This window comes from Vombatus ursinus, unplaced genomic scaffold, assembly GCF_900497805.2.
Source record: "Vombatus ursinus unplaced genomic scaffold, bare-nosed wombat genome assembly UNPS02014931.1, whole genome shotgun sequence".
Lineage (NCBI taxonomy): Eukaryota > Metazoa > Chordata > Mammalia > Diprotodontia > Vombatidae > Vombatus > Vombatus ursinus.
Window position 1 is genome coordinate 31749 of NW_020954709.1, and position 21026 is coordinate 52774.

Genomic DNA, 21026 nt, shown 5'->3' on the forward strand with positions numbered 1-21026 from the left:
GAGACTAGAGGCCCTTGATGCCCCCAGATGTTGGCCAAGAGCTCCCTAAATGTCATGGCATACAAGTGTGTCAAGGACTCTACTTGTGGTGTTATTATAATAACTGGTGATGACACTTGCCACATCTGGAATGCCAAGTTAGGGACTGCATGGAGGAATAGAAAGAAGACACAATTTGGAGTTTGAAAACTTTGAGCTCAGTCAAGGTGGTGTTCATGTTAGTACAGTAACACAATATGCAAAAGACAATGTTCACCTTTTACTGGCTAAGTACTTTATTAGCTTTCATTTCCAGTTAATTAAGAATGGAGTTAAAGTACTTTTTTATTTTTAAATCTCTGTGACACAGCTGGCCACATGACTGTTAAAGAACATCTTGATGTTTGATGAAGCAGTTTTATTGATGAGTAACAGGACAGGTCCTAAAATGAGGGAAGTATAATTTGCTTTGGGTCAGCTTCCATGCATAAAAGAAAAGCCACATTTTCAAAAACAACATATTCTAATGTTCACAGCCTAGCTCAGAGGTAAGGGAGTGTTGCATGCTCACTTTAGGAAGGAAAAGTGAGACAGAGAGAAACATATAGATAATTTCTAAAGTATTTTATACTTAAGCCCAGTTTATTGTTTAAAATATACATTTAGCATAGAAATAGAAATGGACATGGGGAGGGACAAGGAAAGGAGTGTTTTGAAGATTTTTCAAACCTACCACCAATCTACTGGTATGTATGTCTCACATGTTTCAATTTTGTAGAAACAATTCTCATTTCTGTGGGTGTAGAAATAACTATTAGAGAGGCGATAAAAATAGATTTACCTGAAAATGGACAATTATATTTTTTATACATTTTCATTCCTATTTGAGACCTGTGGGAGGCTGCCAGCCTGGCTTACACTCTAGGAGAAGCGGTAAAATACACACTACAGCATAAAAGAGAATTTACTAAGTGTGTTTATTTCAAAAGCACAGAATATAGAGACTAGTACATTACTGATACTACTATTTGATTATTTGCAACTTATTTCATATTTAAGAAATTTTCCTGTAGTTTTGAGGCAATGAGGAGGTAGAACGGATAGATCACAGGTCCTGAAATCAGGAAGACCTGCATCCAAACCCAGCCTCAGATAATTTCTTGTTGTGTGAGCCTTGGCAAGTCACTTAACCTCTTTCTGCCTTGTTTTCCAGGGATAATAATACCTATCTCCCAGAAGTATCATGAGGATAAAATGAGATACTATCTGTAAAGCACTCTACAAAGTTTAAAGTGCTGTGTAAATGCTAGCTGCTGCTATTCCCTTTATTTTGGGTACCAAACATCAATGAAAATGCTACAAAGACAAAAAAATAAGTTATTTGAAGAGAGAAGCAAAAAAAAAAAACCAAATACAAAGTTTAGTCTTTGCCAACTCTAAATCTATTTTCTCATCAAATACCTCAGCATTGATGAGGAAACAGACTAGTTTAATTCCTTCATAGAATGCACAAAGAATTGAGCCTTCTGTTTTTATATCACTGACAATTCTAATATATCCCTTTTTATTATACCTCATCTCTCAGTCCAGAATTAGACCCTCCCTGGTAAACAAAGAAAAAATGGTTAAATATACAAAAAACCCACTGATACAGTAATTCCATTTAACATTGTAGCCTCCATTCTACCTTCATTGCTTCTCACCTCTTTGTTAAGAATAGAGAGTTATGTTTCACTATATGACCTTTGGAACTATTTTTGATTTTTTGATTATTCAGAGTTTTGTTTCCAATCAGTGACTTTTTCATTTACATTGTTGGAATCATTGTATATGGTTTTTTTTTCTGACTCTGCTATTTCACTGTGTATTAGTTCATACAAATCTTCCCAAGTTTGTAAATTTCTCATATTCATAATCTCTTACTAAATAATATTCCACTTAATTTATGCACAATGTTCCCTCCTCCTCATCCTTCCCTAATTAATGGATATCTACTTTGTTTCCAGTTCTTTGCTACATGAAGAAAGTTGTTATAAATATTTTGGTACATATTGAATCTCTGCTTCTGTCTTTGGCCTCCTTGGGTCAATTTCTTTCATTTTATAACTTACAGTTGTATAGAAATTTTACATTGTCAATAAATGCTACCTACTTCTGATATTAATTTGAAAACATCTGAGTGTATGAAGGCGACAAATGTCTCAGGATTATCACCAGTTGAATGAAGTTTTCTATGAATTTGACAAATCTATTACACTTTTTGAATTGCCCATCAGAGATTATAGTTTACCTTTAATTTTCAATCCATATTAGTTTGGAATTTTATGCAAAAACTTTCTCAGTTTTGTATTTCTACTTTTTCAGAAAATAAATTCATTGCTGAAGAGCCATTCCTCAAGACTCTGCCAGTGGTATTAATGGAGATTTTTACAACAAAAATTTATATTATAATAAAGTAATAATGAGGAGGCAGATAAGTGGCTAAGTGGTTCAGTGGATAGAGTGCTGGACATAGAGTCAGGAAGACCACCTGAGTTCAAATCTGACGTCAAACATTTATTAGCTATGTGACCCTGGGTGAGTCACTTAACCTTTGCTTGCCTTAATCTACTGGAGAAGGAAATGAAAGAAAAACCCCATCGTCCATGGGGTCATGAAGAGTTGGACGTGACTGAACAACAATGTAATAATGTCTCCATTATTTGTATTTATATATTTATTTATATTCATATATTTAAATCTTCATTATTTATGTATTTACACATATTTACAACCTGTGTAGAGAAACATGTTCCACACCAGTACCGCAACTTTGTCAGAAGTGGCAATGAGTACTATATACCACCTACAGAGCTTTATAAGATATTTTTAAAATATAGGGTGTCTTGGCCAGAAACACCTTGTGTTCCTTTTCCCCAGATAACCTAACCCGCCCCACCTCACTCCATGTTAAACATCTTCTTCCCACTCAGCCACCAAATTTGGAATCCTATTTAGAGTTTGATTTTAATTTTGAATACATGGTTCAAACATAGACCCCAATATGATGAAACCCTGGTGATATTTGTCTTGGGTAAAAATTTTTATGACTCAGTAGATTGTGTATTCATTTTGAATGTCCATAATTTTTGTTGTCCATTGCAGTCAAATAAGGGAGAAAGAAACTTCAAGATGAGGCCTAGGAGTCCCTAGACAATATACTCCTCTCAGTTATTTCAGGATGATTATGGTAATACCTAAAAAAAAAGGACTAGGGCTGCTTCTTTCCTTTGATGAGCTCATATGACTGTGTCCAGTAAATAACAGATGCTAGGGGTTTTGACTAATTCACTTAGCCTGACACTACTCCATCCAGCTTGTATGCCTGTACATGTTTCACTGTATAGATGAAATAGAAGGTTTCTGGGAGCCTTCTGAATCATAATCAGAAATGGACATCTTTGGTTTTGAATTTTCCCTTATTAATAATAATAATTAAATTTGGTTTCAAAGTGAAATACCTTGCATTTACATAATTCTGAAGCTATGTGTAATGGAAAGAACATTGAATTTGGGGTCAAAAGATGTGGATTTATCCACCGGCTTTGTCAGTAAGTGTCCATGTAACTCTGGGCAAATCACCCTGCCTCTCTGGGCCTCAGTTTTCTAATCTGCAAAACTGAGAACATAAATTCTTGTCTGATCTAATTGATTAGGTTGTTGGGAGTATCAAATGAGATAATATATGTAAATTGCCTCAAAAAACACAAAGTACTATATAAATATCAACTATTAATATTAATTTTAAAGTCTTTTCATACCTATTATATTTTTATCCTTACTAAAATTGTCATAGATAAAGATATTATTAGTCCCATTTTCCAGTAGAGGAAACTGAAGCACAGAGACATTAGTTAATTTACTTAAGATCACACAGTTACATAGTAGCAAGACTGAAATCTGTACTTATATCTGCTCTCTCAGTGCTCTTTGTATGAGATCATGTTTCCAGTTCAGTTTGTTTGCTTATTTTAAATCATGTCTCCCAGCTTGACCTCCCTAAATTTCGAATTTCCCTGATTTCCACCTCCCTCTTTGCTTCATGTCAGGATATTTGTGATTGTAAGTGATTTTTTAAATAGCTCCAGGTCTGAAACAAGGTGAAAAAAAGAAGTGTACTTCCAGATTATGAGTTGTGAGCTATTGGGACAGGGTGCCACTGAGTCAAAAAAAAAAATGCTGTATGCCTGTCATTGTTATACTCCAGAAGCCCACAATTTTTGGTACAAAATGAGAAAATGATTGTTGTAAAACTCTCAGACAGTGTTGAAAAAATTGTCTAATTTCTCTACCACATTCCCTTCTTGGTCCTGGAGATAGCATCAGCCTAAAGCAGAGATGGCTTCCCTTTCTTAACTCAACATACTGATTTATCTGGGGAACACAAATGCAGAAGGAGATAGTCAATTGAAAGTACACTGTCTATTTAATGAGAGCATGTCAACAAGATTTCACCTGGATATGGAGTTAACTGTGTTTATTTCTTCTGTCAGTTTAAAGAAATTCATATGATAATTTTATTATGTATTTAAATGGAATAGCAAGTTGTACATAATAGATTTGTAGTCTTGTGTATAATCACATTTTTTTTATTTTACTATGTTATGGAAATGTTTTATTTCATAAATTATAAAGAAAATAAATAAAATTTAAAAGGTACTAAGAGTTCATGCTGAAAGTGAATAGAAGAAAAAATAAGTCTGGCAAATTATGTTTCTTATTATTATTTACATTTCAAGGTATAAGCAATACATGAAGATTAGCTCTATAAGGCTACCAACAGAAAGCCCTGTACTTTGAGTTGTTTTTCCTATATTTTGGATGGATGAGCACAAGTACCACATGAAATTCACTTTGTGACCAATTATACACTTTTGCAAGAAGACAAATGGGTTTTAGAGGGAATTATAAAGCAGAACTGTATCTCTGTTAGCTTAGTGCACTAAGTCCCAGCAATTTTAATCTATGTCCTTCTTTAAAAAGTTGCCTTGAAGATTTGTCTGGTGAAAAGACTTCTGTTATCTTTCCAAACCCTTCCTGGTAAAAAGTTTCTCCTGTCCCAACCCTTTTTTTTCCCTTTCAAATATTCATAATTAATTCCTTTTTTGAATTCAATAAGGCTTGTGAGAGAAAGAATATGACACATTGAATAGAGAACAAGCCATGAAGTATGGAAAACCTGAGTTCAAGTTCTATTTTTGACTTATGCTAACTGTGGGACCCTGCAAAAGGTATGGAGCCACTCAGTGTCCTCAGGCAATTCCTTCAGACTATAAGTTATAGGTGATCATAGATGAGAAATCATTTAATCGAATAGATGAAGACACTGAGGCCCAGAGAGATTAAGTGTTTTTCCCCTGGTCACGGAGATAGTAAATCAGAGTTAAGATTTAAACAAAGTCTTTGGACTTCATGATTCTTCTATTGCCCCTCTCTGCCTTAGTGGATGAAGATTACACACACACACACACACACACACACACACACACACACACACACACACATACACACCAGGAGTTCCCTACATGGATGAACTCATAGGTCCAGAACAAAACTAACAAAATAAATAAGCCTTACATAAGATATACCTGTGGCATGAAGGACTTAGGTTACTTTATTGGGGAATGGGGAAGTATCATAATTCCCTTGGCCTAAAAATAGAAGAGAATGTGAAAGATCTCATCAGAAAAACAAGTGATATAGAAAACAGATCAAGAAAAGACAATATAAGAATAGTTGAACTACATGAAAGTTACTATCAAAAAAAGAATCTTGATACAATATTACAAGAAATTATCAAGGAAAAATGCCCTGAAGTTCTAGAACAAAAGTTCTAGGCAAAGCAGAAATAGAAAAAATTCACTGATCACCACCTGAAAGAGATCGCAGGAGGAAAACTTACAGGAATATCATAGTCAATTTTCAAAATTCCCAGGTTAAGGAGAAAATATTGCAAGCAAAAAGAAAAAATACTTTAAATGTCATGGAGCTACAATAAAGATTACACAAGAACTAGCAGTTTACAAGTTGAAGAATCGTAGGTCTTGGAAAACTTTATTTCATAGAGCAAAAAAGCTGGGGTCATAGAAAATCTATTAGATAAAATGTGATTATGTTGGAATACTGCTGTGCTGTAGCAAATGATAAGCTAGTTGATTTAGAAAAAGCATGGAAAGACTTGGAGTATGAAGGAAGATGCCACCAACTTCCAGAGAAAGAAATGACAAGTGGAAATATGCATAATATGGTCTTACATATAAGTGTATGAGTGTATTTATGTGTGTATGTGCTTGTGTGGTCTCTCTAAAGAACTTGGGAATTAATTGTGTAGCATGGGACACACTGGCACAGGACCACGCAGCATCTAAACCCCTCATTAAAGAAGGTGCTGTGTTGTATGAGCAAAATAGATTTGGAGTAGTTCAAAATAAATGCAAGATGCACAAATTTAGAGAACCCACCCCAAATGTTCACATGAACAATTTGTACCTGACCTGTGGTAGATCATTCTGAGGTCATATTGGTCTGATCAGTCACAATTGGGCACATTGCAACTTAACTCTAACATAGTGATGTCATTTTGGTCCTCTTTGACAACAAAGGACAATAACCAATGACTGTATACATGTATATATGTTTATGTTTATAGATATCTATGATGTGCATGTATATATATATACATATATATGTATATATATGTGTGTGTATATATATTATATATATACATATTTTATATATATATATATATATCCATGCTTAATTGTAGCCTTCTCTAGGGCAGGGGGAGGAGAGTGGGGAGGAAGAGAGGAAAAAAAAGTAAAAAGTACACAGCTGAGAACAAAAGAAAACCTAGAAGGAAGCAAAGAAAAGTTGGGTAGGTTTGAAAACAATGTGTGGTATTTATTATGTAGGTGTTCTTGAACTGGAAATTTATTTTTTATATTGAATATTTTCTTATGTTCTGCTGTATATGTAGAAATGTTCTTTTTTTTCTCTTCTTGTTTTGTATTTAAGATTAAAATGAATAAAAAATTTACCAAAAATATTTTCTTGGCTTGAGGTCTCACCTAGAAATTTAGGAAAATCTTTGCACCAGGGTATCCGGTGCATCTACACTCTGTAAGTGCATTGTAGTGGCTACCATGTATCAGAAGGGAATTTCCTTAGTAAACAAAAAAAAAAATCAATAAATATTAACCTTCAAAACAAACAGCAATCACCTGAAGTTCCATACCACCCCAGGGGCTCTCAGTGCCTAGTAACAATGATTGCTGAGAGAAGAATATTCGTGCCAGAGTCCTCAGTGAGGTACTTCCATAATGCTTTCTGCATCCCTCTCTGTTGGCAAGGTCTGCTAGTGACTCTACATAGAAATGGAGTCACTGCTCTCCCCTGGCTGGCTCCCCTATTGTCTGTTTTTATTATGGGATGTACAGCTAGAAGAAACTGTAGAAATCATTTATTATAATTCTCTTATTTTTACAGATAAGGAAATAGATGTAGAGAACTTAAATGACTTGTCTAAAGCCACATAACTAGCAACTAGTTAAATCACATAACATCGGAACCCAGGTCTCCTGCTCCAAATCCAATGTCTTTCCACTAGACCATTCAGCTTCTCCTAGGAAGTACTGTTTTTCTCCTTGGACATTAGCTGTGAAAGCCTGAGAGTTCCCTTTCTCATCTGGGCAAGCATTCTAGTTTTTCCAGCAGAGTTCACAGATTAGACAAATAAGGATTCTGTTTTTCCAGCAGAGCTGACAGATTAGACAAATAGGAATGCTGATGAGATACTTCCTCCTCTTGAGGTTTATCCTGGGATATTTACATTTTACCAAGACACATGCAGGGGAGGGGATTTGCATCCACACACCTCTCTTTTCTTTAGATCTCAGCTTCTGCACTGAAATACAGGAATAGTAATGACATCAATTAGATAAGGTGATAGAAAACTCATTGTGAGATCATTATCCTTCCCACTTCTCAGTGTTTTCCCCAAGACAGCACAGTGAAAAGACATTGGACTTGAATGACCTGGGTTCAAATCCTGACTGCCACTTACTACCTTTTTCAACTTGACCAAGTCTCTTTATCTCTCTGTGCCTTAGTTTACTCATTTGTATGAAGAAATTGTGCTAGGTGACTTCCAAGATTCCTTTTGGCTCAAACTCCATGATTGTATGACTATTCCTTACATTTCTAGGTCTTGCAGTTACCCCAAATATATCTTTCCTTTCTCCCCTTCTCTATTTTTGCCCAACTAACTCATCCACTGGATAGCAATTCAATTCCACAACTTTCTCTGACAATTAGTGGCCCCACCTATCCATTCCTTCTCTGCATAGATGCTGATACGATCCTTGTAATCTATTGGTCTACATTCAATTTCTCTCTGTTAGGGTGGAGAGGGACTAGATCAGTACACAGAATCTGTGGTTTTGCTAAATAGAGCTACATGAATAAATACTTGTAATGAGATACCTTCACTAGTTTAAAAACTATTTTGGGAACAAGCAATTTTAAAAATGTATAGAAGGTCATTTTTTTGGAGGAGTTATGACTATTTATTGTTCTCCTTTCCAGTTCATAAAATAAAGAGGTTTATTTTACAGTATAACCTACACCAGAGGCATCAAACAGCTTCGTGTGACCCACAACTTACCCTAGTGCAGTTGAATTAGATTAAAATGTAATTGGGAAATACTTTTAAAAAATCAAAATACAATAAAACATAGACATTGTTAATATGTGGGTTTTCTATGTCAATATGTACCTTCAGAGATCCTTGTGTATTTCAATTTATATTCGATACCACTGGTCTACACTATGCAAGTAAACTGCAAAGAGTTTGAAACATTTTGTGTGGTGAGGGACCTATTGTTTATTGCTTTGTTCATTTTCCTCCCTCTTGATTCCTTTAAATATATCACATAATTTTATCTTTCAATTAAACTGGATTAATTTTGTATTGAGAAATGTCTAGTATAGCTTGAGATAATTGAAACCACCAACAGAATGTTGATTTTTTTTGAGAATTTTTGATTTAGTTATCATTGAAGTGACTATCTATATAATAAACACTGAACTGAAAAAAAAACATAAAAACTTCCCCCCCACACACTCATTTTCTCTTTCTACTAAAACAAATTATACATATTCCCAAAAAAATAGTATGCAATATATAATGCTTATAACCCAGAGAAAATAGGTATTTCTAAACATGGCATTATAGTTAAGCATTTTTTAAAAATAAAAACATAGTCCTTTTAATATATGATTTCTTCCCAAACCAGGTATTGTGAAATCTCATATTCTAATCTTAATACGTAACTTTGGGGATTACAAAAACTAGTACTAGCAACAAAAATGGTGATAATTCCCAAATGTATGTATAGCACTTTAAAGTTGTGAAAGTATTTTATTCTCAAAAACCCTGTGGTTGTACCAATCCCAGTTTTATAGACAAGAGAATTGAGCTTCACAGAAGTCAAATGACTTGTTCATACACCTCAAACTTATCTGAAACTAGAATTTTTCAGTTTTACATATGAATTTTTCAGGAGAAATTTTTTGCTGCATATATTTTGGGATATTATATACCAGGTGTCTCTGAGGGAAAAGAATAAAGTTTCAAATTACTTAAAAAAGTGGAGGTAGAATTCAACCAATTGAAATAATTAGTAATTAATGAGAAAGAGGTCAGAGATGTAAGCAAGCAAGAATAGTATACAGAAATATCATACCTACATGTGAGCCAATTTTGAATTCTCAGTACATATGCAGATATTTGTTCCAAAACCATTAATGATTGAATGTAATTTCCATCTAATTGGACAGGTAATACATTTCTAGAGTTCCAAGATTTTGCTCTTGATCCATATAATTTGGATTTATTGCAATTTTTTCAATCTATTTCTGCTTCCTCAGAAAATAAATTCATCATTGAAGAATCATTCCTTAAGACTCTGCCACTCACAATCAGCTTTATTGCTTTCCGAAACCAAGGGTAAAAGGAGGCATAAATCAAAGGATTCATAGCTGAGTTATAATAAACGCACCAAACTAAGATCTCATATACATAAGGGGGAGTTATGAAATTCATATAGGCATCAATTACTGCATCTGTAATGTATGGCAACCAGGAAACAAGAAAGGCAGCCATGGCAATCCCAAGTGTTTTAGCAGCCTTTCTCTCTCGTTTGGCCACTCTGTCCTTATAGCTCTCTACAGAGGCCTGGGTTTGGCTGCTGGTGCTTTCTATTTTCCTAGCCTGGTGTTTAGCCACCAGAAAAATCTTGCCATATATAATGACCATGGAAACTGTGGGTACAAAGAATAAAAGAAAGCAAAGTAAAACCCAATTCTGATTCAGTGGAGCCTGACAACCTCCTACACAAGTAAGTGCAATTACCAAGTCCTCTATGCCATCATCATTGGCACCTGTGTAAAAAATAGAAAAGCTATACGTCACTGAAAAGAACCAGGAAAGGGCAATACATATCCCTGAAACAGAAACTGTGAACTTAGTTGGATAGACCAGAGGGTCAGTGACAGCTATGTATCTATCAATGGAGATGAAGCACAAGTGAAAGAGGGATGCAAAACAAAAGGATGTATCAAAACATGTGTGAAATTTACAGTAACTCTCCCCAAAGTACCAGCAACTTTCCACAGACCTCACTGTACTGAAGGGCATCACAGTCACCCCAACTAAAAAATCAGCACAGGCCAAGGAGGCAATGAGGAAGTTTGTAGGTGTGTGCAGCTGCTTGAAGTGAAGGATGGCAATGATGACCAGCAAATTGCCAAATACTGCCAGCACGGCCCCAAAACCAAGTACTGCATATAGGATGGCTCGAGGTCCTGGGGAGTAAGGAGTTTTGACACAAGATCCATTCACATTCTCATAGCAGAGCTGAACAACTGTTGGTTGAGACAAATTGGAGGTCATTACTTTCTTGTAAGAATCCTTGATTCTGGCAATTCTGGAAAGGGAAGAAAAAGTCTCTTAAGTGTGGAAGTTAACATGATTTTGTTTTGCCAATTATTACATTTTCACATCAATTATTTGACACTTGAAAATTATTCCCAAGTCCTTTCATATATTTAGAAGTTAAAATTGTACTAGCAATCTATCATGAGGTAAGTAAACTAAGTAAATGACTAAACAGCTAGAAATACATTTACAAGTACTAGAAAATGTCATCTACTATCCATGGGAAATGGTCCTTTTTCATTATTTACCTTGTGAATACTTCCTTGTTCAGAACAGCTGTGACTTGAGATGCATATGAGTAGGCACCAATAGCAGAATTTTATTTAAAAGGTGATTTCCCCTGAGTTGCCCCAGCAGCATCAATGATCCCATGTGCTAAAGAAAAAAAAAACTTCCCTTAACCACTACTGTGAAATCCCTATAGTATAAGGTGTGAAGACTAAGTTTATTCTTAATAGTCATTTTTAATAGGTTTTATTTTTTCTTGGAAGTAAAAGCTAGTTGGTTTTTTTTTTTCTGTCATTGCTTGGTCAGCCCCATTCAGTGACATGATTTATAGAAAGGTAACAACAAAATTAAAATAAGCACAGAATAATAGAATTATTTCAAAAGACCTCAGTGGCCATCCTGAAAAAGAAGTCCACCTACAATATATTTACCAAGTAGCCCCATATATTTCAATGATCTTTTTTCTTTCCTTTATATTAGAGACAAATTCATTTTCTTATGCATAAATCTGGTCATGCATAAATAAATAAAATGTTAATTTTTATCTGGTCAGTAAATAAAAGGTACATAGATTAGGTGTAATGGTTAATATTTTTTGGATAAAACTTACTTGAATTTAAGTTCCCACCCAGTTTAGCACCCTTTTATCTTTTATGATAGGACCACTATTTTTGCCCTGGAAGCTCTGGATTTTGGCTATAATCCAGCCTTTCCTGGAAGACCTGCTTTTGGGGAAAACTACTGTCTCCCAAAGCAACCCATTCTACTTTGGTATAGTTCTAATCAGAAGGACATTTTTCCTTATGTGAACACCACATTTGCTTCTTTGTGACATCAACTCATTGCTCCCACCTCAGTCTGGAACCAGCCAGAACAAATCTGATTCATTTTCTGAATGATAGCCTTTCAAATCCTGGAAGACAGCTATCATGTCTCTCTCTGAGCCTTCTTTTCTCCAAGCTAAATATCAGCTCCTTTAACAGATCCTTCTTTAACAAATATATGCCATAAATATGGGACTCTTTACCATCCTGACTGTCTTCCACTGTATGCCCATCTTTTGTCTCAATTCTTACCTAGCCCTTAGACATTGAAAGGGTGTGGCCTCAGATCTGGGAAAGACCTTAATTTAGAAAGACCAAGGTCACCCACTGCATCCTGGGTCATCAATGGTTTTCTTGATCTTTGTCTTGCCACTGTACTCCAATGACTTTGGAAAAGAGTGAAGCTGTCAATTTTGCCTAGCCCTGCCTCATTCAAATCCCATTCACCTGCAAATCAATATATCACACTTGTGATATCATTGGTCCTCTTCAAGAACAGCAGCAACAGGGGTTACTAAGTGGTGCAGTGGATAGAGCATTGGCCCTGGAGTCAGGAGGAACTAAGTTCAAATCCGGCCCCAGACACATAACACCTCACTAGCTTTATTACTCTGGGTAAGTCCCTAACCCCAATTGCCTCATATAAACAACAACAACAAAAGGAACGGCAACAATCAGTTTATCATTCTAATATCACAGTAAACCACAGAATTTTGTGTTTACCTTCAACTCCTTCCATGTATTACTCTCACTTGAGAAGACTGACACAATAAGGAAAAACCTTGAACTTAAACTTAACCACTGAAAATGAGTCTCACCTGGGATAGACTGGAGCAATATTCTTATTTCAGCTCTATTTCTGATGATCCTAGAATGAGCCTAATTCAGTACCTTTTCTCTTCTTACTTATACCATTAAAAGTTTCCTAGCTGGTGTTCCTACCTCCAATATCTGTCCTCTGTGATTCATCCTCCACACTCCTGCCCAAGTAGGTGCATTGCTCGGCTCATGTTATGGCCAAGCACATATTCCATAAGTGTCCAAGAAATAAATGTTACTTAGTCACTATATAAAAATAGTTACTTGGGTAAGAATACTTTTACTATTAAGTCCTGGTCACTACCCTACATTTCATTTAAAGTGAAGCTATATCCTTAGCATCCTAAAGCTAACATGCCTTGTTAATAAACATTAGATTCTTATACTTGTAAAGGGCTTTGAATTCCTGCTTTTGCTAAGCAAAGAGGAGATATGACTTTCCAAAGACTACAGAGCACAAAGGTCCAACCTCATTTTACAGATAAGGTCCAGAAGTGAAGTAACTTGACAAAGGTTACACTGCTGGTTAATGTGAAATCATAACATTTCCTCAACCCTAGTCCATTGACTTTTATACTATGCTACACTGCCTTCTATGAGTACATTCTGATACTACTGGATGACTTTGGATTGAGTCTTGATCAGTTTAGTATGAGGCTTACTGGTTAATCATAATGCTACATTTCTTCTTTCTCCATTTAGCCATGACTTTGTATGGCTTTATAGATTACTAGTGGGGTCTAGAAAGTTCTATTGGGAACTTGGGTTCCTGTCTTCTTTAAGCTATTCCTTTCTTTTTTCCTGTATCATATATCCAACTGTTTTTTGTGGGGGGGGGCAATTGGGATTAAGTGACTTGCCCAGGGTCACACAGCTAGTGAGTGTTATGTGTCTGAGGTCAGATTTGAACTCAGGTCCTCCTGACTCCAAGGCCGGAGCTCTATCCACTGTGCCACCTAGCTACCCACCTATATCCAACTTTTAATGTATATAACTATTTTAATTGTTTTTATTCTGAACTTAGTACACACACACACAAGCATTTCCATATTCAAAAAAGAATACAAATGAGCATTGCATATGAAACTGTGAATCTCTATACAGCCGGGTTTGTAAAAAAGTATATGATAAATGCAGCACATTCTAAAAATTATTCTGCTTATTAGTATCTTCTTCTGACCTTCTATTTGCTTTTACATATATTTCAATGATCCTTTTTTCTTTCCTTCATATTAGAGCCAAATTCATTTTCTTATGCATAAATCTGGTCATGCATAAATAAATAAAATGTTAATTTTTATCTGGTCAGTAAATAAAAGGTACATAGATTAGGTGTAATGGTTAATATTTTTTGGATAAAACTTACTTGAATTTAAGTTCCCATCCAGTTTAGTACCCCTTTATCTTTTATGATAGGACCATTATTTTTGCCCTGGAAGCTCTGGATTTTGGCTATAATTTTCCTTGGAGTTTTCATTATATGATTTCTTTCAGAAGACGGTCAGTGGATTCTTTCTATTTCTACCTTTCCTTCTGGTTCTAAGAGATGCTGGGTAGTTTTCATTTATGACCTTGAAATATGACGTCTAGGCTCTTGTTTTTGGTCATGTCTTTCAGGTAACGCAATGATTCTTAAATTACATGTTTTTGTCTGTTTTCCTGACTATTTGTTTTTGTGTGTTTTCTTACTTTTTTTAGTCTTTTGACTTTATTTTAGAATTTCTTGCATCATAGAGGCATTAGCTTTTATTTGGTCCTCTATAATTTTCATGGAGTTTGTTTTTTTTTCTTGGGTAAGGTATTACACCTCTTATTCTGAAGTGGAAATTCTCTTTCCAAATCTTTCTTCTGTAGCTCTTACTTCTTTTTCTGTGTTTTCTTCTTGCGTTCTCATTTGGTTTTAAAAATATTTTTTGATCCTTAAAACACAACTTGCATCATCACTTCCACGAATTCTGGTTGAACTTGTGTCCAGGCTGTGTTTTAATTTGGAATTTTGCTTGTCAGTGTTTCGGAGTCATTTTCTACTGGGTTTGAGTCTTGATTTTGCCTGTCACCTAAGCTCTTTAAGAAAGGAAATCTATGTTGTTGTTTGTTTGTTTGCTTGATTATTATTTTTACTTCCTGAGTTTATGCTTTTTGCTAGTCTCTTTATATGTCTGAGGAGAAATATGGGCTCAACTTCCGTCCTCTTCAGACCTTTGTCTTCTTTCTTGGAGATATTGAGTATTATGGATTCTTTAATAATTAGAGCTATCCAGAAATGGAGTTGCCTTAGGGTCTAAGTGACTGCACAGTAGAACTGGAAACTTTCAGTGCTCCCAAAGTGATCTGATTGAAGACAAAGTCTGATCACTGCCCTCCTTGACTGAGCTCTTTGAGTTTGTGACCTGGCTCTAGGTCTGAGTAACTCTCCTGTTGGCGCCCCTCTGGTTAGAAGTTCAAGGATACTGCTTTTGAACTTGAACAGCTAGAAAGTTCTCTCAGCTAGCTAGAAAGTTCTGCAGATTTAGAGTTACAGAATTATAGATACCTTCTTCGCTCGGGGATTCCTGTGTTTTCTATTCTACTGCTGCCTTCAGTCTGGACTAGAGCAAGATCTTGCTCTACTTTTAAGGTCAGAACCACACAGTTACTGTTTGCTTCTGAATTCCACACCCCCATCCTCCTCACCACCACCCCCCTCAGTACATACCCTGAGGCTTGTGACTATTCCTCACCTTGGTCTACCATTCCTCTCCCTTCCCCTCAGAATGTTACCCCTAGGCATAGGTTCCCTCCTCACTCTGTCCTACATCTGTGACCCAGGACTGGACAGTGAATGACAGAACTCCAAGATAAAACCTGTTTCTGCCTCCTTCCAAGGTTGGAGTTCTCCTGTGTGAATCTGGGTACTCTTCTTGCTTGATGTATAGCCTCAGTCTTCTTTCGGTTCTAGTATGCTGGAATGCTAGAAACAGTATGCCCTTGTCCGTCTCTCTATCTCTCTGTGCTGACCTGAGCTGGAAATATGATGCACTGTGATTTTTTTTCTTTGATTTCCTGATCAGAATTCATTCTGGTGTGTTTTCTAGGCCTTTGTAGAGGAATTGTGGAAGAATTCCTGCTACTCTACCATCTTGGCTCCTAGCTGATGGGACCACTGTCAGCAGGGATAGTCTGGTTTTCCCCCGAAAGGTGACATTGTTATCTCCAGAATTTTATTGGCCCAGAAGCCTAAGGCTCCAGTCATTCTTCCCTCAGTGAAGTTTCCTAGTAGCTTTGGCCATATTGATGTGGCTTCATGGTCACCTAAGAGTATAAAAATATTCATGCACATAGGGTCAAGGCCCTTCAGGCCTGGCCAATGTCCTAAGGCCTCCTGAGTCACCAGACCCTAACTTGTTGACCAGACTCATTTCTATATAAAGGCAAAGGGGGTGGTGATGATGCATCTGCTGACTCTAAGCGCTGTAATATCTTTGTTGATTATTCTTTCTGTGTTATGGATAGATAAATCTCTTTTCATTAACTGGTGAATTACCTGTGACTTGTGTAGTATCTTGTTTCATTATAATACAAAACCTAAATGGACCAGGTGCCAGCCTAAGCCAGTCCCCTTTCTCCCATTAAAGCTTTCCAGACTTACTTCATACTGTATAGTCTCTTGCAATGCTCTATGCTCCAGCCAAACAGGATTTTTTGCCCTTACCCCTTACTCTTCCCCCGAAACACAGTAATCCTTGAACTTTCTCATGCTATACCTTCCCTTATTCTATTCTCTCTGCCTAGAAATGACTCTCATATATCTCCACTCTTGATTTTTGAAATCATACCCATCCTTTAGAGCCAAATATAAATATAATATCCCTTGTGAAGCCTTTTTTGATTCCCTGTTATCCATTAACCCTTGAATCTTACCAAGTAATTTGTTGGCATCTCTCTTTTGCACTTATGATATATTGCTTTATATTAGTGTTTATATTGTAGTTATTTGTTTTGTAGTTTTATACTGTATTTGTTATGTTCCCCTTCTCCTTTGCTAATTTGTAAACTCTATGAAGGCAGAGATTAGGCCTTATCTAGACTCTTTAATCTCCTCAGTGCTCTGTCAAAGTAGGGCCTCATAAATACTTGTCAAGTTATTGTTTCTCCAATGAATTATGGAAAGAAGGTGCTTTTGAATAAGTTTCTGGTGTAGATTACATGGCCAAAGAAGTTTAATCAGGATCTACCTCTTAATTTTACTTAGAATAATATCTGGTGGGAGCAGGTGCTTTCAAACGATGAACTGGCCACTGAAACAAGGTTTCAGACAACTAAGTTCTTTGTTTTTGACCCTTCTCTGCAGGATTCCTATTGAAAAGCAAGAGAAAAAAAAATGTAACCTATTAACAATTTCTTACCTCTTATGTTATTTAAAAATCTCAGTGTGAGACAGTATCTCACACTTTAAAAGAAACTATTTTCCATGACATTATGAAGTATAATGGGTCTATAACACATACTCCACAAACACTTCTACAGTGGAAGAGCCTTTGTGGTTTTTAACCACCATTTCAAGGTCATTGGTGGCGAGCAGAATAGCAAGTAGGTAGATGCCTATGTAAAAGATATCCTACAAATACAGTATAATTGTCATGCTTTTGCTAAGCACATCATAAATGAGGAATCTTAGGTGGTTTTAAGAGGTATGAAGCTTCTATTGAATCAGAAAGCACAAGATCACCACAGACTACTCACAAAGGGTGACAATTTCCTCTGAACCCTAGAGTGGTTGCCTCATTGCAAACGTAGTCCCTGCTAACACCTTCTTCCTTTTGCCTTGGACCATAGCCTTCTGTAGCTGTATTAGTGAGGGGCTAGTCTCATAAACAGCAACATTATAGATTAGCTGCATGTTGCCTTTGTGTGAATAGAAATAACAGTTTAGTCTCCCAAGGCAACCAACACACCTGCTTTATTCCCATCTCAGCTCAGTTGTGTTATCTCCCCCAGGTAGAAACTCTGATTATAGTCAAAAATAAAAAAGGGCTGAGATTCTCTTTTCCTGCCGTGAGCCAGGATGCTCATCCATTTTTACTCTTACTTTCAAATAGCTAAGTGACACACCAGACCTGGAATCAAGAAGAACTGAGTCTAAATCTGGCCTCATATAGTCACTAGTTGCCTCAGATTTCTCATCTGTAAAATAGGAATAATAATAACACTTATCTTGCAAGGTTTGTTGTAAGGATCAAATGAGATAATAATTGGAAAGTTTTTAGCGTAGTGCCTGATACATATTAAGCACTACATAAATGTTAGCTATTATTATTAATCCTCCCAAGTTGTAAGACCACTAATCCTCTGCAGCAATATGCTACTTACTCTAAACTCTGAATTAGAACCAATTAATTTATTAAATATGAACTATGTGTGAAATGCTGTGCTAGACACTAAGGAAAATGCAAAATTTAGGTAAGATACAATCCCTGCCCCAGTGGACTTATAGTCTAGGAGGAGGGTAACTAATAACATTAAATTAAAAAAATGTATTAGCAGGGTTCGAAAGAAGGTTTTATATAAATTCCAGTAAAGGAATGTGACAATCAACAGGGGAGATTCAAGAATACTTCATAGAATAGGTAGCATCCAAGTTGGGCTTTTAAGAATAGGGAGAAATTAAACAGGTTAAGAGGATAATAAAGGCCATTGTACATATAGAGAATGTAAGTGAATGAACAAGGACACAGAACTGTGAAAATGCAGTAAGTTTTCAAGGAAGGGAGTTCTGAGAGTAGTAGGAATATTTGAGGAATGTTATGAGATAATAGTGGTAAGTTAGGTAGTATCAATTTATAGATGAACTTAGCAGGCAATAAGAAATCATGGAATATTTTTGAATAGAAGATTTAACATGACCAGATATATGCTTCAGGAAGATTAATCTGCTAACAATATGAAGGATAGATTGTAAGGGAAAGATAGTGGAGGAAGGGAGATCTATCAAGAGGCTAATCATTAAGAGGTAATAGTCCAATAAGGTAGTAATAAGTGCAATTGCTAAGGTGATGACAATGGAAATAAAGAGGAAGGTTATGAATCATTGAGATTGTGTTGAGGTAGAATTTATAGGACTTATTAATTGATTGGCTATAAGAAGCAAGAAAGAGAAAAGAGTCAAAGATCACTCTAAGGCTTCAAACATGGAATACTAAATAAATGATAGTGCCATAGGGAGAATGGAATAGAATCTATTTGTTGACTTCTCCTGCAGGCAGTAAGTATAAAATACATTAGTAAAGAGATGTGTATTAAACATCTAAAAAAAGAAGGAACAAATATTCAGAATAACTTATAAAGAACAGGTCACTTATGCCAGCCTAAATTTATTTCTTCTCTTTGACAGGAAACTGACAGATGAGGGAGATATTACTTGTCTAGATTTTAACAAAGCACTTGTTAAAATCTCTCATTTTGTGTATGTGTGTCTGTGTGTGTGTGAGAATCAGATCATAAGATCATAGGTTTAGAGCTAAAAGGACCTTTCGTGATTAGCTAACCTCCTCATTTTACTGATAAGGAAACTGATGCCCAAGGAAGTGAACGATGATGAAATTACTTGTCTATGGTCACATAAATTACAAATAACAGGGCTGGGATTTGAACAAATGTAGTCTCACTCCAAATCCAGTGCTCTTTCCATTGTATCTGCCTCAGTGAAGAGATATGGGATATACACTAGTACAGTGAGATAGACTAAGAGCTGTTGAATGGTTAAACTCAGATATTGATCATTAAAAAGAAGGTCTACAGTACCCCAGGAATCTGTGCTTAGCACAGTGCTCTTTCACATTTTTTTAATTAATGACTTACATAGGAACATAGATGGTATCTTTATCAGGTTTATAGAGAATACAAAGCTGGGAGGGTTAGCTAACATACTAATGACAGTCAGGCTCCATTAGGATCTTAGAACCCTAGGACACTGGTTTGAATCTAACATGGTAAGATTTAATAGGGAAAAATATAAAGTATAACATTTGGATTCAATAAATTTGTCTTCCACTCACAAAATTAGCGAGGAATGGTTAGAGAGCAATTTGTATGGAAATGGTCTTGAAGAGATAGTGAACTTTAACTTAAATATTAGTCAATAGTGTGACCCATATGCAGCCAAATAAATCCAATATAACCGTGGCCTGTTTTAAGAGAGATATAACTTCCAGCATTAGGAAAGGATGGCCCTACTGAACTCTGCCTTGGTCAAACTACATCTGGGGTACTTTGTTCAGTTCTGGATGCTGCATTTTAGGAAGGATGTTGGTGAGGTAGAGAGTGTCCAGAAGAGGGGTAACTAGGAGAATGGAAGGCCTCAAGATCATGCCATATCAGTTATATGAGCTGAGCACATTCTGCCTGGGGAAAAGAAAACTCAGGGGGGACATGAAGCTTTCTTCAAATATTTGATGAACCATCCTGTGGAAAACAAACCAGGTCAAACTGGTTCTATTTGATACCAGAAGGCAGAGCAGTAGAGAGCAGTACAATATATGAAGACACAAATTTAAGTTTGATGGGAGGAAAAATGTCCTAACAATTAGAGTTATTCAGAAATGAAGTGGCCCCAGGAGATAATTTGCTTCCCCTTACTGGAAGTCTTCAAGAAAAAGCGAATGACTTTTTGTCAGGTATGTTTTAGAAATCATTTTGGGAGGCAGGGAACAGGGGCAGTGACTGTGAAGTTCCCTCTAGCTCTGATATTCTAAGTAATAGTGACTGTAGATGGAAATACAATTTTTATGGCAAAAACTAATAATCTGACTTTTAGATGTATGGCATGTGAGGTTATAGTGAGATGTCCTTGCTCTAAGAGAATATTGGAACAAGTATTACAACAATCCAGGATGTTATGGCACTCACTATCTTTGTTTCGGGTATTACTGAATCACTTATGTGTAATTTCTGATCTTACCTATCTTGCTGTCTCTTTAACTCTTTAGTGAAATGATGACTATGTAAGGATGAATGAGAGGAAATAGAGAAGGATCCCTACCCACCACCCAGTGCACATGGGCTAGGGGAAAAACTTCCTACAGAATTTCTTACCCATGTAGGAAAGAAAAAGTTTTCTATGTGTGACAGAAGCAGCAGGACTGGAGTATCACTACATTTCAGTA

The 21026-nt window shown here is 36.1% G+C and overlaps 1 protein-coding gene across 1 annotated transcript; it reads right to left on the minus strand.

The window, feature by feature from the left end:
• Positions 1–9922: 9922 nt before the first annotated feature.
• LOC114029389 (trace amine-associated receptor 9) lies at positions 9923–10996 on the minus strand. Its single transcript, XM_027843790.1, has one exon. It carries the CDS (start codon positions 10967–10969, stop codon positions 9923–9925), a length of 1047 nt encoding a protein of 348 aa, XP_027699591.1. The 5' UTR covers positions 10970–10996.
• Positions 10997–21026: the final 10030 nt, after the last annotated feature.